Source organism: Hemicordylus capensis, chromosome 4 (assembly GCF_027244095.1).
Source record: "Hemicordylus capensis ecotype Gifberg chromosome 4, rHemCap1.1.pri, whole genome shotgun sequence".
NCBI lineage: Eukaryota > Metazoa > Chordata > Lepidosauria > Squamata > Cordylidae > Hemicordylus > Hemicordylus capensis.
The window spans coordinates 218,239,309-218,265,148 of NC_069660.1; the positions used below are offsets into that span (position 1 = coordinate 218,239,309).

General features: G+C 45.9%; 1 protein-coding gene and 1 long non-coding RNA gene across 3 annotated transcripts in view; one reads left to right on the forward strand and one right to left on the reverse strand.

Moving 5' to 3' along the window:
• Positions 1-489: 489 nt before the first annotated feature.
• Positions 490-8,480, reverse strand: LOC128322827 (uncharacterized). Its single transcript, XR_008306023.1, has 2 exons — positions 7,457-8,480; positions 490-817 (listed from the first exon to the last, which is right to left on the reverse strand). It is a non-coding gene; the product is annotated as an uncharacterized LOC128322827 (long non-coding RNA).
• A 6,722-nt stretch (positions 8,481-15,202) lies between these two features.
• E2F3 (E2F transcription factor 3) overlaps positions 15,203-25,840 on the forward strand; it is a 38,330-nt gene continuing 27,692 nt past the window's right edge. Inside the window, exon 1 of one of the 2 annotated variants that reach the window (XM_053245524.1) lies at positions 15,203-15,880. In XM_053245524.1, coding sequence (XP_053101499.1) covers positions 15,548-15,880 — 333 coding nt within the window. In that variant the 5' untranslated portion in view covers positions 15,203-15,547. Of the gene's footprint in view, positions 15,881-16,573; positions 16,767-25,840 lie in introns of those variants that run through there. The other variant, XM_053245525.1, reaches the window with a different exon arrangement.

Here is a 25,840-nt window from a genome sequence, read left to right on the forward strand (position 1 = left end):
TGATCCAAGCAGAGGCCAATTTCCTGGTGGCACTACGTGCCAATGTTCTTCTTCCTTTGTTTCTGTAGCAACCAGAATATTCTCCGAACCAGATTTCAGGATAAAGAAGACCTAAAATGTAGAGCACGGCACACAACTTTGACCCTCCAGCTGCTTTTGGACTACAAGTCCCATCATCCCCAGACACAGTGGCCAATAGGTATGATGGGAGTTGTAGTCCAACATTTTCAGGAGGGCCGAAATTACATAGCCCTGCTGTAGAGGGAGTTGAGGAGAATATGATATGCAACTCTCAAAAGTTCTGGAGAGAACAGGGACAGAGTAGAGGCCGTTCAATTTAGTAGCCAGGATAAACTTAACAAGAAAACTTTCAGTGGAGAGCAGAGAGTGGAAGCCAGATGGCACAATATCAAGGAAGGAGTTAGAAGTGAAAAAGCTCAAGACAGCAGGAACAAATAGCACATTCCATGAGTATGATGACAACAGAGAGAAGACAAATTGGACAGTTTATGACTTGAAGGCATTTTTAACAACATTCATGAAACTACTGTAGACACCTATTTGCTCCAAAAGTCCCAATGCATTAGCCAGGAGTCTGCTTGACAGGCTATGATCCATTTCACAGTGGGCATGTGGCTAGCAAACCGGTTAGTTTGATGGAATCCATCCTTTTCACTGCCTGTAGGGATGTGATTGTTGTGACATGAAGGTGGGAGCCAAGTTCAGTATCATGGATAGTGAGCCAATGTCAAAGTTCAGGACAGGAGAAGGCCCAAGACATTTTTATTCCTGAAGCAGAAAATCCAAATGGCAATCCCTGTAGTGGTTAAAATAAAATAATAAACTGACAGTTTATAATAGTACTCAGAATTTGCAATCTGAGCCTTCCCCAAATGGCAGAGCCATCTCTGGGAGAGGAGCAGGCAAGAGAGCATGAGCAGGCAAGAGAGCATGGGAGAACTGGTGTAGGGCACCAGGTGAGAAAGATCTGGGCAGGAAAAAGAACCACAGGCACAAGGTCAGGGCTGATTACTCCTAAGAGGGGGCTATGTAGGGCACATCCTTCCCTTCCCCCAGCTCAATCAGAATTTGAGATATTTAAACCAGCATTTTTAAAAAGGTGGTCGTGGGGACTATGGTTTAAATATGTAGACTTTTAAAAGAACACATTAAACACTGTTTCTGCTGGCAGGTTTCCTTTACGTTTGGGTGGAGTTTCCTCTTTAATACAGTACACACCCAACAGTGCAAGGCAGGGGAATATGGGATACAACCACAAAACCTTTCTCTGCATGAGGTGCCCACAGAAAGGTATATTGGGGAAGAAATAGTTACTCCCGAGTACAAGTCTCAGTGGGTCTGGGTGAAAGCCGGAACATGCAGGAACAGGGTGGTATGGGATGCAGCAGCCCCTTAAAAATAAAACTGCATCCCAAAACAAGAGGGATGTGTTAGAGACACTGGAGAACAGTATTATAGCACTGAAATATTTTCAATATTACACTTTTATTAACTCCTTCAGAACTAAAACTGGACCAGAACAGCCTGGAACTCCCAGCAAAAGCCTGGGCCATTGCAAATGCTTTTCAGAGACAGAATGGCTGAACAGCTCAAAACAGCCTGGAACAGCTCCCTAATAGTCAAGCTACATTCCCAAAACAGTGGAATGGGCTGCAGACACAGGGGAAGAATTTGGAAACACTGAACTATTTCCAGTCTTGCACTTTAATGAAATCCTTTCAGTGCCAAAAATGGACTGGAACAACACTCAGCCTGAAACAGCTCGGAAAGGTCCCCAAACTGTCAAGCTGCGTCCTAAAAACAGTGGAATGGGCTGCAGACTCTGGAGGAGAATATTGAAGCACCAAAATATTTCCAATCTTGTACTTTTATGAACCACTTCAGTGCCATAAATGGACCATAATGGTGCAATGCTGAAACAGCCTGGAACAGCACCCAAACTGTCAAGCTGCATCCCCCAAACAGTGGAATGATTGCAAGTCGGAACCAATTTCAAGACAGCCATATCCAGAAATGCACCTCAACTATCAAATTCCTGTCTTTGGCAGTAGAAGAATATTACAGCTCTTCTTGGTCCTTGTGCTTAATACCGTACAAGAAACCAAAGGAGGACACCATAGTCCTTTGCCAAGGTGCTTGTCAGGACTGGTACCACCTGTCTTGTCCTGAGGTAACTGAAATTCCTCACAGAATATACATATGTCCAAAGTGTTGTGACTGGCATTGGCATCAGTGACAAAGAAGTCTACAGTCTTTTCTTTTACACAGCCTCCGTAAGAGAAGTAGGTTTTGAGTGGTATAAAAAATGTTGAATAAATAAATAAATAGATGGAACTTAGCAGTGATGCTAACAGAGGAGAATTAGAAATGCTTTGTTTTTAATAATGCTAAGAATAGAGAAATTTTTCAGCACAAAAAGCTAGTTGCAGACGTTGCCATTCTAGAGGTTCATGTTTTCAATGAATGTGGATTCATTTACTAATATGTTATATCTTTGGAACAATGAAGGATATTTGAAATAAATCAGAGCAGGTATTTCTTATTTGTAAATAGATCCACAGCTCATAAAAGTATATAGCACTTAACATAGTCATAGCATCAAGAAATGGGTTGAAAGACAGTTTGGTGCTGTTCTGGGCTGTTTCAGGCAGCTGTGGTCCATTTTTAGCACTGAAGGGGTTAATAGGAGTGCGAGATTGGAAATATTTAAGTGTTACAATATTCTTCTCCAGTGTATGCAATCCATGCCTCTGTTTTTGTGATGCAGCTTGACTGTTTGTGGGCCGTTCTGGGCTGTTTCAGGTGGTTGTGCTGTTATGGTCTATTTTTGGCACTGAAGGGGTTCGTTCAAGACTGGAAATATTTTGGTGCTGCAATATTCTTTTCCAGTGTCTGCAGCCTATTGCACTGTTTTGGGGATGCAGCTTGACACTTTGGAGGTTTTTCCAGGCTGTTTCAGGTGGTTGCACCATTGCAGTCCATTTTTGGCATGGGAGGGGTTAACAAAACTGTAACATTGCAAATATTTCAGTGCTATAATATTGTTCTCCAGTGTCTGCAACACATACCTCTGTTTTTGGCAGGGGCGTATCTAGGGTACGGCAGGCAGGGCACGTGCCCCAGGTGCCACTTGAAAGGGGGCGCAATTTTTAAAAATGAACATTTAAAAAAAAATGGCTGCCAAAAACAAAATGGCCACTGCGCATGCTCAAATGGCCTCTGTGAGGCCATGGGCCATGCCAGGCCTCGCAGAGGCCATTTGAGCATGTGCGGTGGACATTTTATTTTTGGTGACCATTAAAAAAAAACACCACATTATTTTTAAAGATGGCCACCGAACATGCTCCAATGGTCCCTGTGAGGCCCTAGGCCTTGCTAGGCTTTGCAGAGGCCATTTGAGCATGCATGGCATCCTCCAAAATGGCGACCACGCTGATCTTTGTAGTCCCAAACAGGCCCAAAAATCAGCCCGGGTCAGGCTGCAGCAGTGAATTAAGAGGCTGGTGGGGGGGATGGGGGTCATTTGCAGCCTCCCACCATGCCCTATAGGAAGCCCCCGAAAGGGGCTACAGGTAATTTTTTTTAATTTAATATAAGTCACTGTACACATATTCAGTTTGGCACTATGTACAGAGGGCTTGTGAATACTGAGCTGAAGCTTATGAGCTAGGATTGTATTCATTTGCTCTTACTTTGCTTCTTGTGATAAGTGAGTTAAATGTGATGTCTTAATAATATGGCTATTAATGGTGAGTTTGTCTTTGAATCAGTGTGAAATCCTTAGTTTTAAGGCCCACTGGGAGTTTCTTGGTCTCTTTCTCTCATTTTAACTGTCTGAAATACTAGAATATATTCCAAGCAGTGACGCAGTTTACTCTGCATATCCTTTAATTATTTTCCAGAGTATCTGGGAAAAGTCAAATTCTCCATTTATTTTTAAAACATATGTAACAGTGATGCTACAGTGCATAGTAGAGAATTAGATAGGCACTTTTGTTTAGTTTTCCAAGTACACCTCCACATAGTAGTTGGGTATTTCATGAGCCCCAGCATACTGAAATTGGTAGTTTTCCAGCATTTTTTGGTCTGGCTATGTCCACTGCTAAATAGTTTTTGAAATATTAAAAGACTAGCTGAACCCTCACAGAGCATCTGTGAGGTAGTTCACTTCCTTTTTGGGGTTAGTTGGGAGAATTTGTTTGGCTGGTCCTCCCACAGTTCTCTCACTCGCTCTGTCCCCCCCACAACAGCTCTCTTGCTCGCTCTGCCCACCCCACACTGCCTCTCTCGCTTGCTCTGTCTCTCCCCCCGCCTATCTCATTCACTCTGTCTCTCCCCCCGTGCCTCTCTCGCTTGCACTGTCTCTCCCCCGTGCCTCTCTGTCGCTCCCCCGCGCGCCTCTCCCACTCGCGCTCTCGCTCCCCCGCGCCTCTCCCGCTCGCACTGTCGCTCTCCCGTGTGCCTCTCCCGCTCGCGCTGTCGCTCCCCCGCGTGCCTCTCCCGCTCGCGCTCTCGCTCCCCGCTCGCCTCTCCCGCTCGCGCTCTCGCTCCCCACGCGACTCTCCCGTTCTCGCTCCCCTGCGCGCCTCTCGCTTGCGCTGTCGCTCCCTGCGCACCCCTCTCGCTCGCGCTCTCTCTTCCCCGTGCCTCTCTCGCTCGTGCTCTCTCTCCCCCACGCACCTCTCCCGTTCGCGCTGTCTCTCCCCCGCGCACCTCTCCTGCTCGCGCTGTCTCTCCCCCACGCGCCTCTCCCACTCACGCTGTCGCTCCCCCGCGCGCCTCTCCCACTCGCGCTGTTGCTCCCCGCGTGCCTCTCTCGCTCGCGCTCTCTCTCCCCCGAGCCTCTCTCGCTCGCGCTCTCTCTCCCCCACGCTTGCGCTCTCTCTCCCACGCGCCTCTCTCTCGCGCACGCTCTTCATCCCCGCGCGCCTCTCACTCGCACTGTCTCCCCCCTGTGCCTCTCTAGCTTGCTCTGTCTCCCCCTCCCCGCGCCTCTCTCGCTCGCTTTGTTCCCCCCATGCCTCTCTCGCTCTCTGTCTCCCCCCCCTGTGCACCTCTCTCGCTCGCTCTGTCTCTCCCCCCCCGTGCGCCTCTCTCGCTCGCTCTGTCTCCCCCCGCCACCTGCCTCTCCCAATCGCTAGAGTCTGCAGCCACCACTGGTCGCCAGGCCAGGCCCGCCAGCGTGGGCCAGCCAATTCTCCTACTCCCCTCGCCCCAAGCCTTCTGCCTCGGTCCCCTCCCCCCCAATCCTTCTGCCCCAGCTTGCTCCCTCCTCCGTTACCACCTCTTTCTCTCTCTTTTTCTCTCTCTCATTCGTGCTCCCCCCCACCTCCGCTTTTTAGCCTGCTTGTGTTTTCCCTGCTGGCCGTTGCCGCATCCTCCTTCCTCCAGTCCCTGGTGTCGGGCCGCCAAGCATTCAGCCAGCTCCTTCCTGCAGCCCTTCCTCTAGAGAGCATCTTCCGAAGCGGTCAACTGTTTGTCTCTGCCCAGCCAGGCTCCCCCGCTTTCTCTCCCCTCCCTTCTGCCCCAGTCCGTTCAGTTCTCCTCTCCACTTGCCCGCTTTCCTTCCTTCCTTTTCCTCCCCAAACGGCCACTTCCCTACGCAGCCAACCAGCCAATCCGGCGCCTCCACCGCCCAGCCAATCCGCTGGGTTGCCGGGACCCCACAGAGGCATATCTACGAGAATTAATATAATAGATTAAGGAGCTTGATTTGTATTTTTGAGCTGATATTATGGAAAAGTTATCTGAAAGATGGGTGTCAGATGTTTGGCCAGTGGGTGCAATTTCAGTGCTTGCCCTAGGCGCTATTGTCCCTAGATACGCCTCTGGAAAGAAGACGGGTCTTCCATGGAAGAGAAGGCTGAGAGAGGCTATTTTATTTCCGTCTGTTTTGTGATGACACATTTCTATTGCATGATCACTGTGGTTGTGGATCAGTGCGCATGTGGGAACTGTTAAGAAAAACATGACTCCAAAGACAAAGTTGCATTTTGCGGAACACACAGGAACACAGGAAGCTGCCTTATACTAAGTCAGACCATTGGTCCATCTAGTTCAGTATTGTCTACACAGACGGGCAGCGGCTTCTCCAAGGTTGCAGGCAGGAATCTCTCTCAGCCCTATCTTGAAGATGCCAGGGAGGAAACCTGGAACCTTCTGCATGCAAGCATGCAGGTGCTCTTTCCAGAGCAGCATCGTCCCTTGAGGGGAAATATCCTATAGTGTTCACATGTAGTCTCCCATTCAAATGAACACCAGGGCAGACCCTCCTTAGCAAAGGGACAATTCATGCTTGCTACCACAAGACTAGTTCTCCTCCCACACCTTGTGACTTTAGAAATCTGGGAGATCATTGTTTGAACTCCCCCATCACCTTGCATAATTCTACCTCCCATTTTTTCCTAGTTCTCACCTAACTCCCTGATAGTTCCATCTCTCTCTCTCTCTCTCTCTCTCCCTCTCCCCCCCCCCCACTTTACATTTCTGATCTTACATATCTGCTGTAACAGAGGACTTCTGCAGTATGGAGAGAGGAACGCAAATGGTCACATTTTCAAAGCACTGGGTCCAGCCTTGGGGTTACCATTGTGTGCACACAGTTGTTAGAATGTTAGCCAAAAATAATAATTTGGATCTGAAAATGAACTGGCAACCTGTACAACTGGTTCAAGACTGATATTATTCTATCTTGTTGCTGGGCCTTGTAAGCATCCAAGCAGCCACATTTTGCACTTTTAAACCAACTTCTAGGACATTTCCTTTATCAAAGAAAACACTATTTGTACAGTACAAGTTAAGGACATGCATTCATTTCATACTTCCTTTCCCAAAATGTTCCTGCTGAAATGTAGAAGCATGTGTGGCACCAGCTTTTACTGCTTGTAAACTTGGAAGACAACGATGGGGGCAGGGGTGGCAGGGAGGAACTCTGCCACCCCAAAAATGTTTTAGAAAAGTCCAGTGCCAGAGGGGGAAGAGCGGGGGGGGGAGTACTACTCCGCCAGCCCTTAAAGCCACACTCCCCCCAGTGCCGGACCACGCCTCCGTGGTTCCGTGCACATCCCTACTGCTGACCAGTTCCGAGTTTTCTCCTACTGGCCACCAGTACCTCTGTCTTGTCTGAATTAAATCTCAGTTTGCTAGGCAGCATACAGCCCATCATGATCTCCAGACATTCCCTCCTGGGACATACCGGTGCCTTCCAGCGTCTTGTTCCCAGGAGCTCTCCTTATCTCCTTGTACTGCACTGTATCCACACCTACTACCAGCAGCTTGGCAAAAACACCCACAATGCTTCGGCAAGCTGACATTCCAGAACTGTTTTTTACCAAACTCAGTGGAAGTGTGTCAGCTTACTTCAAGGTGAGCAGAGCTTCTGTTAACTGGAATTTAAGTCAGGTCATGCACTTGCAAAAGCTGGACATTTCAGTACCTGCACAGAGAGTGCTGGGACATCCCGGCGGGTGGGGGGGTGCAGGCGATGTGCCTTTCGCTTGACAAGATGCTTCCTTTCTTGCCTTGTTGCAGACACTGTCATGGTGAGGTGTGCAGTGGCTTGTGATATCCAAGTTGAATCTGATTTGGCAATTTTGCTGAGCCAAGGCAAAGGGATGTGTATTAGTTACTAGGCAACAGCAAGAGACTTTCAGCTGCTGTTTTGTTGGCTCCCCGACCCCTGGGCCAAATATCCCATTTACTTTTGGAGTTGGCCCTGGGCTGGCATATATTGATACAGATATGAACTAACTATTCCCTATCAGAAGAAAGGAGAGAGAGAGAGAGAGAGAGAGGGAGAGGAAGCGAGGGAGGGAGAGAAACTATTAGCTAAATGTGCTTCCAGAATACAGCCATCTGCTCTCAGCAGAATAAGGAAATTTTTATAAAAGTAGTTCAATTAAAGTATTATTAAGGGGCATCTAAAACAGTCATATGACTCCTTGAGCTGTTTATTTCTCTTAAGTTAAAACCATTAGTAGATTAAATGTTGATCATTCTGGGCCAGGATATTGAATCCATTCAAAAAATCAGTGTGTGACCATCCAGTTAATTCGCTTCACTTTTAAAATGAAACTGACTTTGAAGATTGGATGATATTCCTGAATCATTGTCAGAGTATCAAGTTAGTTGCCTAGAGCTGTCCGATTCAGGTGCACCATTTGTGAAGTGTTGTTCTAGGTGCACTCAGCCTAATGTATCCCCTTCACAAGGCGCCTTCTGATGATTCTAATGACTCTTCCCAGTGCATGCACAATGAACTTCAAGAGCAAACATGTTCTTGTCCTGATACTTGACCATCTTTAAGGGCTCTTTGAGATGGTCAAGGACAGGCATTCGGCCACTGAGTTGTGTAGCTAAGATAGGCTCAAATGCAGTGGTCTCTGCATTGCTGTCTTATTTCATTGTCATATCAAACCTAGCATCTGCAGTGACAAGTGTTCCCATTCAGGCTTTCTTCTTCTCTCTTCTCCTGAAGAAAAACATCCAGGGGCTAAAGGTCTAATCAGATAACTGATCCTCATTTGGGAGGAGGCCTGCTATGGAGGGGACCTCTTCATTGTCTTTCCCTGAAGTATCAGAAGGAATGGATTGCCCTGGGTGGAGGTCTGATGCAGAGGTGGTTTCTTGTCTCTTGCCCCCCCCCCACCACTGAGTATCAGAGGAGTATCAGCCTGGGTGGGGACCCAATGTGGAGGTTGCCTCTTTTGGTTCTTTCCCTGGAAGATCAGCAGGGACAGAACATCCAGGAAGGGGGTCTGATAAGGAGGTTGCCTCTTTTGGTTCTCCCCCCCCCCCAAGTATAAGCAGGGCACAAAGGCCCTGGGAGGAGGCCTGATATGGAGGATGCCTTTTTTGGTTCTTTCCTGAGAGTGTCATACTCTACAGAGAGCTGCCCCCATGGCTTTTCTTCCTGCAAAGGAAATGAGGGTGCCACCTCCTAGCTGCTCCACCAGAGCCAAATCAGTCACTCAGCTTGACTCTTTGGCTGGATCCAAGCTTCCAGCTGCTGTTTTGGGTCTTGGTGGAAAATAAGGGGGCTGGAGAATAATGTTTGGCCTCGTTTCCTGTAGACCTCATTTCCATTTGGAACACTTGGCCTCATTTTCATTATTCCTGGCACCCAGCAGCCCTGAGTGTTTCACCTAACTCAGGGCTGCACAACTTGGGCCTTCCAGCTGTTCTTGGGTTACATCTCCCATAGTCCCCAGTTGCACTAGCCAATAAGTCAGGGTTGATGGGAAATGTAGCCAAACAGTAGGTGGAGGGCTGGAGTTGTGCAGCCCTGCCCTAAATCAAGCTTCCTCTTCCGCATCACCATTCCATCCTCTTCCACACGGGCAGATCCCACTTCAGGGCCAAAATCCAGCCTCCTAGGCATACATGTTGGGGCAGACAAGCTCTGTATGAAGCTGGGAAGTATCCTGGGATTGTGGGTGAGGTGGGCCACCCAAGGAAACAAGCAAGGAATGAAGAGGAGTACATTGCATAGCACGTACTGGCAAGATAGCCCTCACCAAGTACACTTCAGAAGGGAGTGCAATAGCCAGGCTCTGTCTGCTGTACATACAAGTTGGAATGGTTGTGATCTGCTTGTTCTGGATGGGGTCACACTTCCCCAGAAGGAACAGGTACGCAGTCTAGGGGTGCATCCGGATCCAAGTCTCTCCTTGGTGTCCTAGGTTGAGACAGCGGCCAGAGGTGCATTCTATCAGCTTCGGCTGATATGCCAGCTGCGTCCGTTTCTTGAGTGAGATGACCTCAAAACAGTGGTACATCTGCTGGTAACCTCTAGACTGGATTACTGCAATGCGCTCTATGTGGGGCTGCCCTTGTACGTAGTCCGGAAACTAAAGTTGGTCCACAATGCGGCAGCCAGGCTGGTCTCTGGGTCTTCTAGGAGAGACCATATTACTCCCGCATTGAAGGAGTTACACTGGCTGCCAATATGTTTCCGAGCAAAATACAAGGTGTTGGTCATAACCTATAAAGTTCTAAACAGCTTGGGCCTTGGGTTTTTAAGAGAACGGCTTCTTCGTAATGAACCCTGCTGCCCACTGAGATCATCAGGAGAGGTCCGTCTGCATTTGCCACCAGCTCATCTGGTGGCTACTCAGGGACGGGCCTTCTCCGTTGCTGCCCCGAAGCTATGGAATGCACTCCCTAGTGAAATAAGAGCCTCCCCATCTCTGACATCCTTTAAAAAGTCCTTAAAGACACATTTCTTCACCCAGGCTTTTAACTGATATAGTTTTGATTGTTTTGAATGTTGTTTTTAGAATACTGTTTCAAAATTTTAAATTGTGTTTTAAATTTCTTGCTTTTAAATTTTTTTGTTTTGTTTTTGTTTTTAATTAATGTTTTACTTTTTTAATCTTGTTGTAAACCGCCCAGAGACGTAAGTTTTGGGCGGTGGAAAAATATGATAAATAAATAAATATGATAAAATAAATAAGTGCAGCTGCCTTCTACCATGTCATACTCCTGGCTCTCTTTGCCCTACTCAGGCTGGCAGCCACTCTTGGGCAGAGGCTTTTTCCTAGGTAGCTAAGATCCTTTAACAGAAGATGATGAAGTCTAAACCGGAGACCTTGTATATGCAAAGCAATTGTTCCACTACTGGGCTACGGGCTCTCCCTTTTGTGTGAGGAAAGAGGCTTTTCCTTTGAGCAGAATGGGAGCTGATGGTTGACATGGACTGTCTCTGGTTCACGAACCAACCCCCAGTTACAGCCTCTTGGCCTAGTGGGGTGGGGGGTCTTGAAAATCTCTCTGGATGCCATAAGCAAGAAGCATAGCTGTGATCTCAGGAATGCAGGCCTGGCTCCTAGAGGTAGAAAACTGTGGTGGGAGAAAGAAAGAGTCTCTTTGGTCCGAGCTCAGAGCTCATTGGCCAGGAAATGTTGCCCTTGTTTTCAGGTGATCCTCCAATTCCATCTTGACCCATGTAATTGTCAAAAAATGAGATAGTTTGGAAACAATTAGCTTCCTCTTCTTGAAGGCAAGGAGAAAAAGACCCAGAGGATGTCTTGGGGCTGGGTGTGGGCAAAGGGTTCTTGCAGAACTTTTTCAAAAGTGCACCACCTCTAAAGGAGAATGACCAAACCTACCTGCCTGCTGCCACAGCCCTTTCCCCATCTCCTCCTCGAATGGAGGATAGCTAGATGTGACTCACAGAGCACCCCGCCCCCCAGTCTCCTCTAACACTTTCAGCTGCATCAACAGCAAAGGATAGAGGTGGCTGAACCTGCCCTCCTGCTATCCATCCATCAGATGGATGTCTGCTCATCTCTCTCCATTGTCTAAGAGAAACAGTTCTCCAAGGAGGCTTTCCCTGGGGGGCTGGGGAGCCCTGAGGAGAAGCAGGCACTCTCATCATCTTCATCTTCATCCCTGCAGAGATAATGAGAAATATTCTTAGTAGCAAATCACAGGAAAGAGAGGATCTCCTCCCCCAGTAATACTAGGGGTATTACTAGTATTACTAGGGGTATTACTAGTATGTGCCCTCCCTCTAATTTTAATTCACATGCAGCCAAGTATGTCCTCTCCCATAATCCTTCTAGCTGGTCCTGCTAATTTTGGATGATTCCATAGTTGGGAGCAGTGAATGTAATTGCTGTTGAATGTCACTCTCTGCATTTTGCTCAGAGTATTTTTCATTGAGGATTGACTGGTTGTGGCGGGGCGGGGGGTGGGCCTGCTCTCGTAGTTCACAGTCATGAGGCCAGCTTTCCCACCCCTCTCCAGTGTAGTTTCCCCACTTTTTAAAAAGTCCCCCCACAAAGGGACACATACATGCTGTTTTGTTTTTTAAATAGGAGGGAGGCAGCCTGCCAAAGGTATCAAAGGGACAGTTGATGAAATTGGCATTTGATTCAGCAGCCAATTACTGGCATTCTGAACATGGAAAGGAGATGGGCTCACCTTGATGAGGCAATATATGCCACACCTGGGTTTGGGCTATGTCTGAACACCTCCCCCTCATCACTCCCCCCCCATCCCTTCAGCTGGCCACACCAGAGCCAAAAGCATTAAGAGGAGTCAAGGGTAGAGAAGAGAGCAACTCACTTTGGTTCTGCCTCTGGGTGAGACCTATGGGAACATGAAAGAAGAAAAGGTTAGGCATGTTCAACAACTTCACCGGTCTAGGACCTCCAAGCTTAAGAAACACAGTGGAAAACAGCCCAGCAGGTGACCTTTGAGGACCGCCTGCATTTCAAGGAGAAGCTGTGTGGTGTGGATATTGATGGTGAACTTGTGACCACTGAAGTTCCCACAGGGAGAACAAACACGTGTGAACACAGCAGGCTGGGCTTCAGTTCTCTGCCCAGACAGGCTAAAACAACAGAAGGGCATCTTTAAAAACCAAGTCCACACCGCCATTAGATTTTGCTTCACCCACCATGCCAGAGACTTACCTGCAGGCCACACATGACCAACAGCCACCCATCTTGACAACTAAGCTGATAAGCTGCTAATAAACTGACAGCCGAAGACAGCCAATTTATCGAAGATGCTTCAGCTAATCTAAAATGCTGCCAAGTGAGGCTGCTGCAGAATCTTCGCAGGTTTCCAAGGGGAACCATGATGGCAGAATTCTGTGGCTGACTGTGAAGTCACAAGTTACTTTTATTGGCCATGCTGGCTCTGGTTTGAATCCAAACACTGTCTTGGGGGTGCAGCTCAAAGTGTCAGAGCACCAGGGGCGAGTCATCCCAGTTCTGCCCTCCCTGCTCCCCACATGTCACTTTCTATTCATTTGACTTTCCCCTTCTGTTAACAAATTCTGAAGGAAGGGGATGCTTGTGGATAGGGGTGGGCTGCAGCCGCTGCTTGTGCAGTTGGACACAAAGTTTATAACAAGCCTTGCATGAGTCCTCTGTAACATCTGAGTCCTCTGTAGCATGTAGGAGGGCAAAGGCAACAGCCATATCCATTGCATGTCCCCAGCTAATTTCCCACCTAATCACTCGCTGGAGTCCTTTAGCTAGGAAATTGCTCTAAATCACTTTCAGCACTGAGGCCCGTCTCTGTTCAGAATACACAAAAAGAAAGCCAGTTAACTTGTGGAACTCACCACCTCTAGATGCGGTGATGACCACTGGCTTAGATGGGCTTGAAAGGGGTTTAGAAACATTCTCGGAGGAGGAGAGGTCCCTCTGTGGCTATTAGTCATGATGGCTATAGAGAACCTCCAGGTGCACAGGCTGAATCCCAGATGCTGGGGACATGCAGTGGGTGCGGCTGTTGCCTTTGCATTCTTACATGTTACAGAGGAAGCATTCAGGTTTATTATAAACTTTGTGTCCAACTGCACAAGCAGCGGCTGCAGCCCACCCCTACCCACAAGCATCCCCTTCCTTCAGAATTTGCTTACAGAAGGAAAAAGGTGAATGAATCGAAAGTGACCGAGAGGGAGGGAGGGGAAATGAGAAGGAGAAAGAAAGAGGGGAAGCATGAAAAATGAAGATGGCCCACAAAGGGCACAACAGAAGGCTGTAATGTACTTTTTGTATCAGGTTATGACAATGGAAAGCAAACAATTGTCCCTGCCCTCTCTGTTTCTTCTTAGGAAACAACCCACATCCTTATTAAACTCAATAGGCCCAACTGTACAAAATCTTAGTTTCCTCTGCACATAGTTTGGTCTACAGCACATTAAAATGAACATTAGACAAAGGGACCTCCTCTCTGTCCTCTCAAAAGGTAGCTCTTATATTTTTTGTGGTAGCTCTTGTAAGGTAGCTCTTACATTGTGGTAGCTCATGGCCCCACAGGGGATGGATGAATCCCACTAAGGATGCTACTCTTACATTTTTAGGCATTCTAGCGATTGCCTCCTTACAGCTATTATTTCTGCCACTATAGTTAAACCATATGTTGTTGTTGGAACTGCTTTTGCTTAATATTGTGTTGACATTCTGTCAGCTGGTATGTATCCCTCACTTCCTGCCCCTCTGGCTGCTGCCGCCACCAACAGCACTGCAATTACTCTCCAGTATATTATTTTATCAAGAAGCAAAAAGGTGTCACATAGAAATACGGAAGCACTCAGTTTCTCTGCACATGCAAATAGTGCAGTGTCAATGGTGGACAGTATCAGTGTGCTAATCTATGAAAAAGGATGCAGTTTGACTGTTAGGAAATAGATTGGGCTGTTGCAGAATGTTGCACTGTTCTGTTCTATTTAAGCGCTTGAAGGGGTTAATAAAAGTGTAATATTGTAACCAATGTTTTAATTTTTGTTGTTGTCATTTATTTGTTTTAACTAATGTTTTAATTTTTCTGTTGTTTTTTGTTGTAAACTGCCCACAGACCTAAGTTTTGGGTGGTCTAAAAATATATTAAATAAATAAATAGACAAATAAATAAATAAAATATTGGGAATATTTCAGTGCTTAAATACTATTCTCCAGTGTCTCTAACACATCTTGCTCGTTTGGGCATCCAGTTAGACTTTTAAGGCATCCTTTTCCCTTCTGGCTTTTACAAAGTCGCACTCTTACTAGAGCTACACTCCTAGATCCAAAGGAAGAGAATTTGTCGTTATCTGTGGAAGCAGAATTAGGATTGCAAAATATATGCTCAAGCGAGCGTCATTTATAATTCAAACCGGAACATAATTGCAATTGGGTTGCTCTCAGTCGAATAAATAGTTATATATCTGTATAGCAACAAAACTGTGATACGTGCCTCTAGTTCGCATTCAGTTCCATAAACCATGCTAAGTCTAGACAAGAAAAACTTTTTTTTTAAGCCTCTGAAGTCAGAATTCAGTTCTGCGTCCATTCACGTACCTTTGTATCCAAGTCCTCTGAACATGAGCTGAAAAGCCGACTTCTCCAACCTTTTCCGTACTCGGAAACACGCAGACCCCAGTCAGTTTCAAGAGCGGAGAGTGTGTGTGTGTGTTGGGGGGGGACACCAAAAAGGCCGGTCTAGCCAACGTCCGGAATCCCGGCAGCTCAGAAGGGAATCCCCAACCACGCCGCCAATAGACAAGCGCTATGCAAAACAGGGCAACCCCATGTCCCTACAGGCCAATGAGGAGCTGCCAAAATGTAGAACTCTTTTATTATTGGACGTGCCGGAGGAAGGAGCAGGCCAATGAGATACCGCTATAGGCTTGGCGTGGCGAAGGGGCTGGGTTATGCAAAACTGATTTGAAAAGCGGGCGGGAAATCTGAGTTTCGCGGGAGGCCCTTGGCGCGTAACCCGTCTCTCTTCCCTTCATTCATTGTCAGCGGCAGCAGCCGCTGCTGCTTCCTGGAGCCATTTTCCAACCAGCCCCATACAGCGGGAGCGGCCGGGTTCCATCCGCTGCATCTGCCCGCTGAGCGGGCTCCTTTCTCTTAGCTCCTCCGCCTCCTGAAGCCGGAACCCCCCCCGGTACCCCTAGCTTGGACCATTTTGAGTCGAGCGCGGGCATTGAGCAGAAAAAGAGCTTAGGAGGCCGGGTGGGGGGGTGCGGAGTGAAAGGGGTGGGAGGAGACTTCGCTCCGGGTGCAGACCCACAAGCAGAAGGATGCGAAGGGGACTCCAGCCGCAAGCGCTCGCAGCTCGGCCGGCTTCGCCTTCCATGGACTCCGGAGTGACCCCCGCTGTCGCCGTCAGCCTCCCAGCTCGTTTCGCTGCAGCCGCCGGCACCTTCATCCAGATCCACAGCAGTTCCGGGGCATCTGCGTTGGGGGCGCCTTGGGTCTCCTCCTGCTTTCCCGGGGCTGCTTGTGGCGTAGCTGAGGACGTTCGGCCCGGTCTGGTGGGTGGCGCCGCCGCCTCCTTGTGCTGTACCCCGCAGGGGCCCGCGGGACGGACCGTGCTGTTGCAGCCCGCCCGTGGAAGTGGAGGCCGACCCTCGGTAATTCCTCCTTCCCAGCCTGCCTGTTTCTTATGGGTTCAGCCCTCTTTCCACACGTGGGGGCGGGGGGAGGCTGTTCCATGGAAAGCGGGGTGGCGGGGCCTTGGTGTGCATGAGTTCCTCGGCTTGCCATGGACTCCCCCGGCTGCCTTCTGGCCCGCTTCAGCTGGAGCCAGCTTGTCTTGTGCCTCTTGGCTTTGGAAGGATTGCGGGGAGGGGGTGGTGAAAGTGTCCCAACCTGGAGGAGGAGGTAGCTAGTCTGGGGGGCGGGGGCAGATCCTAGGTGTCCTACGGATATGCTGGTAGGGAGCATATATTTTGGGGTAACTCGTTTCATTTAGGTTTTCCTTCCTAAATTCCGCTGGAACAAAGAGAGCTCAGAGGCCGGCGCTGCAACCAACGTGCTGGACTGGGACGTCCATGAATTTGAAAGTGGGGTGGGGGTGTATTGTGTGTGCGTGTGTGAATGCCAAAGCGGGGGCGATCCGAATTCTCCCCGTCCTGGCGGTGGGGTTCAGGGTCTGAATAGGCAGCATTGCCGTGGGGGAAGGGGGAGGCACTCTGTCCCGCTGGTCTCTTTTCGCTTCACCCCCGGACTCGGCGGTGACGTTTCGCACACGTGCGTCGAGGCCGCGTCTGTGACTGGGAGCCGGGCGAAGGAGGGAGAGGGAGGGAAGGAGGGGGCGCTGATCCGAGTGGGGGGAGGGGGGACACCAGCTTTTTCCTCTGGCCTGGGCGACCCCACAGAACCACACACAGACACGGGCGCGCACACGCACAACTCCCGGCGTGCGTCTGAATCGCTCTCTCTCGCACACACACGCGCGGCCCTTCCTGCTTCTCAACTCCTGGAGCTGTCTTAGTCTGGGAAATGCCCCTGCAGCAGGTAGGCTAGTGAAAACTGGGGTGTGTGTGTATGGGGGGGGGCAGTTAAGGTATTGGCTGCAAGAGCAGTCCACTCCATAACCATATTCCACTATCCCAGTAAAGACTTCGAGAACTCAAGGACTATCTTGGGTAGGGTGTGTGTGTGGGGGGGGGGCAGTTAAGTTGGGGTACTAGGCTTCCAAGAAAAGTAGCCTCATACTTTCCCCATTTTGCCTCTCAACTAAAATCATCGTTATGGAGTTGCCCGTTTCAACATAGTTTCCTTCTTGGCTTTTCAAAGTGTGGGCCTCTGCCTGCCTGTCACTAGAGATGACTCCCTGGAAGTTGGGCAGTTCAAGTAACTGCTTCAGGCCACTATGGGCCACTTCGTATTTGTAGTCACTTTACAATGTGGGGTGTGTGTGTGTGTGTTATGTGTGTAGGGTGAGGTTTGAGAGGTGTGGGCCTCTAAACTCAAACTTCCACTTTCCTGCCTGTTCCCAACTCTTCCCTTGCTCTTGTTGGCAAACATATTTTGGTCACAATTTGTTTACTAATAACATGGGGGTAACCTCTCTGAAGAAAGCAGAGTTTATTTTGGGAAAAGTCTGTTGTGTTAGACTAAGAATTGTGGGAATGTGGGTTTAGATGTCACACAATAATTAACTTACTGCACCTCCCTGCTGTCTTATGAAGCTCTTCCTGGAGGCTTTTTCCTGCCTACTTGTTACAACAAATATACTCGCCATATAAGAGTTGTAGTGCAGAAGTAAAATTAAGTTTGAATAGCAGCAAATCAAAGGGCTACAGAAGAAAAGGAATAAAAACTTCTTGTTCTTTCCTTATGTCAGAAAATATAGGCCTGCAAAAAGGACACACGGACAAAATGGGAAACTAGATGTGATGCTGAACCTTTGGCTGCCTTATCTCATACCTTATTCAAGAAGAAACCTTTTCTGATATAGTAATGTTGATGTTGGAGCCATTTCAGAGCTACTGTCAGATGTCTTAGAGTTTGAGATGATTCTTAGTAGATCTTGTCAGCTTGTGGGAATGGTCCTGCACCGACCTACATAACATACTATTGAGGGGCTTGGCTTAGATGACCTAAGTGTTAATTTTGTTTGACTTAATATTTGAGTCAGTTTCTTTGAGGCTAAGAAGCTACTTTGGTATTTAAGGTCCATATTATGACTGGTTCTTGATCATCTCTGTTCTGCTTGCCTTGGCTATAGTTATCGCATTCAGTTGAGGGGAGGCCTATAGACTGACTGACAGGAGTGGGTTGCAGGATAGGAGGGAGGGTGGCAACTTTTAGATTTCTTTAGTTAATATCTGCAGGTGAATTGACTGTTTATATCCCCCAGAGTCTGGAACTCCATTTATAAGCCATGTGAAGTAATCAGCTTTAAAATTAGACTTCAAAAACAGTAAAACAAAGAGCAATGCTCATCTGTATGTGGCATTCTAAGAACTCAGTTCCAGATCTGTCACTATGAACTTAAAAAATGGCTTATAAGCAGTGTTTTTTTACTAAGTATATTCTATAGATATGTGAAGGAAATGGGGTTGTGAGACCGTTCTAATGAGAAACAAATCTTGTTGACACAACCAAACCTCTTTCATGGGACAGGTATTTAATCTTTCACTTAAGGGCGGTGTATCTGGAAAACTGGTTGCCTAGTTGTTACATGGATAATATTGATCCAGAACCATTCTTTGCCAAGTAATAAATGATTATCAATGTTTCTAAGACGGTTGGCTTATAACATGGCTGCTGTGCTGGGTGTTTGGGGGTTGATTAACAATTGCTTGTACTGAAATGGTAACGTCCACAACGGTGACTATTAGAATTATGTAACAAATGCATAATTCCTTGTTGCTCTCTACAGAAGCAGATGTTACCTGTTGCTGATCTCTGTTCTTTTCATCTGTTGCAGGATATCCAGACCCTTTTTGTGTGACTAATTCTATTCTAGAAACTGATTTGGTTGACAGAATGGTTCTTAAGCATTCTACCTTTAGGGAGCTCTTTCTTTGTCATCTGTCAAGGAACTTCTGTGTGTTGTGGAAGGTTTGGGGTCATGTTCTAGGGTACACACTCATCCAAGGCACTGTTGCAGTCTGTTGGATTTCACTGTTGCCCCACATGTACTGAAAGTGCACCCAGAACACACCCAGGACTTTCCTACAGCTGCATACAAGCTATGGAAGATTAGAAGGCAAGCTGTCTTTAGAGAAGTGCATTTGGCATTGCTGATCTTCTCAGTGAGGATCCCAGATAAGTTTCTAAGGAACCATTTACTTTAGTATTAAGTGCCACTGAACTATATAGAATTATATACTCCTAATATAAGGCTGAAAACATATACCTATGATATGATGCTTTAAAAAAAAACACTGAAAAGATGTTTGCAGCCTGCAAATGCTCATGGGTTGCTGATAGCTTGGTTGGCTTTAGTTAATTGGATTTGCTTGCTCCCCCCCTTTTGGGGGGGAGTGCAGGTATTGAGCTACCCCCATTTCGACCTGGAACATCTGCCCCATTATATGTGTGCAGCTAGTGAAGATAATAATTTACTGTGTAATATGACATACTATGTAAAATGACAAGGCATTGTGTCTCTGCCTTGCACTGTACATTGTGTACTTTTGATGTCTGCATAGTGGGGGGAAATTTTGACTTGGTAATCCTTCTATACTTTTTTGTGACAGTTTCGGTTTGACTTTATGCTTGGGAAAACATGCAGATGCTATTAAAGTGTGTGAATCTCTTCTATCCAACTAAAGGTCAGCATGCAGAAGCAGACTTCTGCATATCACTTGCAATGCTGGATAAGGAATTGTGAGCACAAATGATGTGCATTCCAATATGCATCCTGTGTGTAGATAGTAACGCACTACATTGCTTGCACTGTAGAGTTGAATCTGTTGAATCCCAAGTTGAATCTGTGGCACCTTCAGGTAGGACTTTGAGGTGGGAGGACAGTCTGTGATCCTGGAGAGCTTCTGCCTGTAAGTGTAGACAATATTGATCTAGATGGACCAATGGTTTGACTTGGTTGAAGACAGGTTCCTATGCCTTCAGTAGGATGTGCATTTGAATGCACGTCCATATTCTGGTGCAAATACTTAATTTTATTTTATTTTTAAGTTATTGGAGTTGGATCAGGGTGGAAGGGCAACCACAATCCTGTAACAACTTCAACCTCTTAAGCCTCAATAACTAAATATGGGCATAGCTTTTGTTCTCTCAGAACAAGACATGTACTTGTAGCAGTCCTAGCTTTATATCTTTCTCTTGACACTTGCTACAGTTAGGGGTGTACACAGACTGGTTCACGGTCGAATTGGTATACTGAGAATCGGTTACTTCAAGCATTTTGGATGCAAACCGTAAGGAGCTGGTTTGCAGAGTGGTGGTTCAGTCTGGATTTGGACTGAACCGCTGCATGTGGTCCATGTACACCCTAGCTACATTATTTCATGGAAAATGAATATATGGAGAGGTCTAATCAGCATTTGTGCGCAAGATGTTTAAAAATCACCCTTGCTGACAATTCCACCATGCTACTAGTCTACCTGCACACACACACACACACACACATTTATTTATTTATTTATTTAGATTTATATACCACCCTTCCAAAATGGCTCAGGGCGGTTTACAATTAAAACAAGCCACTAAAACAATGAAAAGCTAAAACAAATTAAAAACAATATATCAACAATTAACAATTTAAAAACATTTTAAAACAACAATTAAACAGTTGCAGTAATTAAAAGCCCCCAAATCAGGTTAGAATTTAAAAACCCTGGAAAGCCAGGCCAATATATACCAACTTTAGTCATTTGTCTCAAACAGCTTGAAAGAAAGTGTGGGGAAAAGTAGCTCTTGCAGTTCATAAAGCCTTCTTGCTTGGTTTTTGAGAGGAGATTCTTGCTGATCACCTAGAATCCTATTCAAGCCTATGTTAAACAACTGAATTCCTAAGATCTCAGGAAACAGCACTCTTGTTGCTGTCATGCTCAATTATTGGGCGGGGGGGGGAGGCAACCTTGGCTCTCTAGCTGTTGTGGAGCTACAACTACTATCATCCCCAGTCACAATAAACTGTGGCTGGGGATGATGGGAGCTGTAGCTTAATAGCAATTGAAGTGCCATGGTTATCTACCCCTGGTCTATTACGGAGTCCGCTTAGTATGGGGTAGAATTTTGCATATCCTGCCAGTTGTCATTTGACACAGGTAACTTGCACCTCTTTTACATATGTGCTTCTTCGCTGAGATACGTGCATTAAAGAGAAATTAAATGATAGCACAGAGAGCTGTGTGCACATATAGAGACTAGCAAGTTGGATAGTGGTGGTTCAAGAGCCAGCGTGGTGTAGTGGTTAGAGTGCTGGACTAGAGTGCTGGACTAAATAAAATTTAAGATATAATGAAGGAAGTGGGTGATAACAATGATTGGTATTAACACATTCTAAAGTAGCCCCAAAAGCAAGCAAGAACAAGTTGAGAGAAGTGGTTACAACACAAAATGTCAAGTTACTGGCCCAACTCCATAAAAAGTAAATATGCTTGCGGCTGCAATCTTATGCATGCTCACCTAGAACAAATGTCCATTGAACACAAAGGGACTTGCTCCCAGGTGAACATGCATGGGGTTGAACTATAAGTCTTATTTAAAACAATGGAACTTAAGTTACTCATGTCTAACTTGGCAAATTGATTTCAACAGGGACTAATTTTTGGACTGCTTGTCCAGATTTGCCATTTTACAGCCCTATTCTGTTCCTGATCACTTGGTCAATTCCACTGAGCTTTGCTTAGGATTGCAGCCTTGCTCTTCTTTAAAAATTAGCAGCTTGTAGTGTAATGGATTTGAATAGCTGTGGGAATCTAGATGTTGAAAACACTCAGTGCAAGTAGTGAAACATTTTTAATGGCCTGGCGATTGGAAGCTTTAAATTAATGTAGTGTGTCTTTTGCTTTGATGGGGTGTTGAGTGGAGTCATCTCCCACAGAATGGTAAGCTGTCCTTTTAAAGAGGGGTTAAGTCCTCTTAACAAAAACATATTCTTGTTGACTCTTGTGGCCTTAGCTGACACAAACCGTACGATGCCTGGCATCAATTGGGGGTTGGTGCCAAAGTGAATGCATATCATGCCTTTCTTCAGGGTTAGGAAAGTCTCCCTCTCCACTCATAAGGTTATCTGGAATTCCAGCAAAACAGGATGAGAATTTGTAATTTGCACTAGACAGCTAGGGGAAAAAGTCTTACTGTGGAGTTCAATGATGGTAAAAAGTAGCAGGTGAGAGAGTAAAGATAAGTAACTCATCAAGAAATGTCAGTAAATCCATTAAAATTTCAGATGATGAGAGAGATGGAAACAGCATTCAAATTGGTCATTTTCTCGCTACCTTTCTGCTTGAATTTTTAAAAATATAGTATTATAAAATACTGGTGTATATTTATTACTTGGATAGGAGTTTGTATAGAACTCAAGCATTTCACTCTTTGATCACTGGAGTACCTTAATGATTACAATGTCACTTCCAGGGAAATAGGCAAATGCTGTACTGCTTTTTCCTCCTCAGATGATAGCTGTATTAAGTCTATTTTTTTCAGTTGATCAGCATACAGTATGACTACTTTTTTCTGTTCAAGATGGTATGGTATTAGTGTTAACTTTTTTTCTTTGTGTCTTCAGAAAGCTCTGGGGTAAAATGAATTGAGTTGTATATACTTGTTTTTCTCAAGAGTTTGTTCCCCTTGCATTGTGGCTCTTAAATTTGTGTGGCAGCTTGAGAACATGATCAGATTGTTACACACTTCTGTGACTGATCAGTATGAGGCTCTGGGTATTGTGTCCAGTACATCTGATGGAAAAGGCACTGCTGATTGCTTCAGTAAATGACATTTTCCTTTGCTACAATATGGTCTCATGCTCTTCATCTGCAAAGGCATATGCATATAGTTTATAGCTTTTTATACCTGGTTTACTGACTTTTGGGCAGAACATAGTCCTTGCCAGTCTTTGGAAATGTCAGAGGGGTTCAGCTCTCTGCCATGCTGTGAAATATAGATATTTGTGCCCTTCATACTTGATGTGAGGTAGAGGTGTGTGTGTTGGAACCAATGTAAAAAATAAGAATTAGCCCATAATCCAGGAGTTGTGAAGCACATTTGATGCTTTTGGTATACTGTAATTGCTCATATCAAGCTATGCAAGTTTTTTAAAAAGAACTCAGCAACTTTTTGTGGAAACTAGATGACTAAATAAGAATTTATGGAAACATCCTGATTTGCTAGAAAAGGTGATGAAAAGGGAGTTAGTGAAGACTTTTTTATTTTGAAGGCAAAGATGATGAAAGGAGACCATATCCCAATTCACTTTTATATATATGTGAGATGAAAGTAGGATGTTCACACGCACACAGCTTTTGCTATGGGCACAGTACACATGCATTTTGCACTGTCTATACAGAGTATAAAATGTAGCATGAAAAGTTGCCATAGATTCAAAGTGCTCCTAATGACATTAGGTGCATACTGAACCTGTGGCAGCTTTTCATGCTATGTTTTATACTCTGTATAGACAAAATGCATGTGTACCATGTGAAGAGTGTGCACATATGTAAATCTCTAAAATATACTGTGTATTTTAGAGTATTTCATCTCTAAAATATACAGAAGAAACATCAAAATAAGTGGACACCAGTTTCAATCTAATGTGACAGTGGAAAGTACAAGAGCATGCCCTTCAAGGTTGACAATGTACATGTATTTTATACTTTGGAACCAGTATACAAAACAACTATATATTTAATCCCTGTAGACGTGTCTCTGTGGGGATGCGTCCCGGCAACCCAGCTGATTGGCTGGGCAGCAGAGCGGAGGGACGCACCTGATTGGCTGAGGCGCGTCTGTGGTGGAGGACAGAGGTGGCGGCGGGCCTTGCTGGGCCATGGAGGCCAGGGTGGCGGCGGGCCCGGCCCGAACGAGGAGGCCGGCGGCAGCCAAGCCGGAGACTGGGGCGGGGGGGAGAGAGGTTGCCGGCGGAGGGCCCGGCCCGAACGCGGAGGCCAGCGGCGGTGGGCCCGGATGCCAGGCGGCGACGGGCCTGGCCGCTGTGGTGGCACTCGGCCGGGCCGGAGACTTGGGCGGGGAGAGAGAGGTGGCGGTTCTGGCCCGGCGAGGAGGCGGCGGCGGCCCGGCCGGAGACGGGGGTGGGGGGAAAAGTGGTTGCCGGCCCCAAAAAACGCACAGATGCTCTGTGCGGTGTTCGGCTTCTAGTTCATATTTTGCAGAGCTTTGGGGAGCACAGTACATCAGTTCAAATATGCAATGCCTGTGCTTCATCAGAAACCACAATTTCACCTTTTAGAGAACAGTGTTACATTTCAGTCTATAACATTAAAAGATCCAGAATTTCAATATGCAGAGCCACACTAGTATAGTTGGGAGATCTGCTAAAGCAGCTTGTATTGACAGCCTAACAACTGATACATAAGCTTTGTTCTTGGGTGAAACTGAAACTTAGAGTGTTGCCTACACTGGTACAGTTGAATGGTGTTCAGAGGCTAGAACTGTGGCGAACAAGTGGTTCTGTGTGTTAAAGTGTGTGTCTCTGTGTCCCTGCTCTGCAGGCAAAGACCATGACCAAGCCAGGTGCCCTTATGAACAAACAGCATATGCATAATGGTTGCATACTGAATGCAATTCAGTTTTGGATCATTGCCAAAATGTGACATGCAACATCCCTTTTAAAAATTGTAGTGGTTCTTGATGTATCTTTAGCTAGAGATGAAATTTTTGTTTAGTTCTAGATTAAATTTCTACAAGGTAATGGCTGAATTAAACAATGGATAAAAAGCCACATATACTCTTAGAAAATATTGCATGTTTCTGTACCCCTAAAATTCATCATATCCCCATCAAGTTTCATGCTGATGATTGTGGTTAAAATGAAGAGCATTGATCTGAAGTCTGTCCATTTTAGGTAGTAAATCAACTTCCCATTGCTCATTGTTGTTGAATTTCTGGCAAGAATACCTGGAATTCTTGATACATGTAGCTGTCTTGCATTTCATATTCATCTACAAATTTTTAGAACAATATATCAAGCAGGCAAGCCCAAATGCTATGCTTGGGGAAAAAAAATTTTTTTAAGTTCCCTGACATGAAAATACTTCATAGCTAAACAAAAGGCAGATATACCTATGACACATTTATTATGCCATTGGCTTTGCTCATCATAGTTGAACATTCTTTTTTTGTAGGTGAATTGCCAAAGAAGCATATAAAACTTGTTTGACACTACTTTTAAAAGACAGGCCCCGCTTCAGGGGTCTCTCTCCATGAGCTTCCCTGTTGGCATGCAATTCATGATTGCATGAGTGGTTAGAGTGTTGGACTAGGATCGGGAAATCTGAGTTCAAATCCCCATTCAGCCATGACTCACTGGGTAACTCTGGGCCAGTCATGTATCTCTCAGCCTAACCTACCTCACAGACTTGTTGTGAGGGTAAACAGAACCATGTATACCACTCTGGGCTCTTTGGAGGAAGAGCAAGATATAAATGTAAAAATAAATAAAATAAAAATGATATGAGAAGATAAGAAGTGAGCAGTTGGAACTTGTTAGAATAATCTTGTTATATTCCACCCATCCACCATCATACATCATGCTAGTGATGGTACAACATTATTAGAAGTTGAATTCTACACCTTTTTCAAATACTTTAATTTCAGGAAAAAGGTCTAAAATTGTGAAACTTGCAGTACAGAATCAGGGTTTCAATCTGAGTAATGCCAACGCAGCTGTAGAGGATAGGTGTGTGATTTTTTTATTTGGGGGAGGCTACCAGATGTCACTTGGTAAGTATCCTGTACTTAAAATTGGTTTTTGTCTTATTCTAGTAGCCATTTTAGGTACACTGAGGTTTTTTTAATGGAATTTTACAAAAGCTGCTACCCTATGGAAGGCAACAATCCCTGAATATTTCTTGGAATCTTCTTTTAGATTAATATTTATTTGTTTGTTTGTTTGTTTATTTATTTATTTATTTATTTATTTATCAAATTTA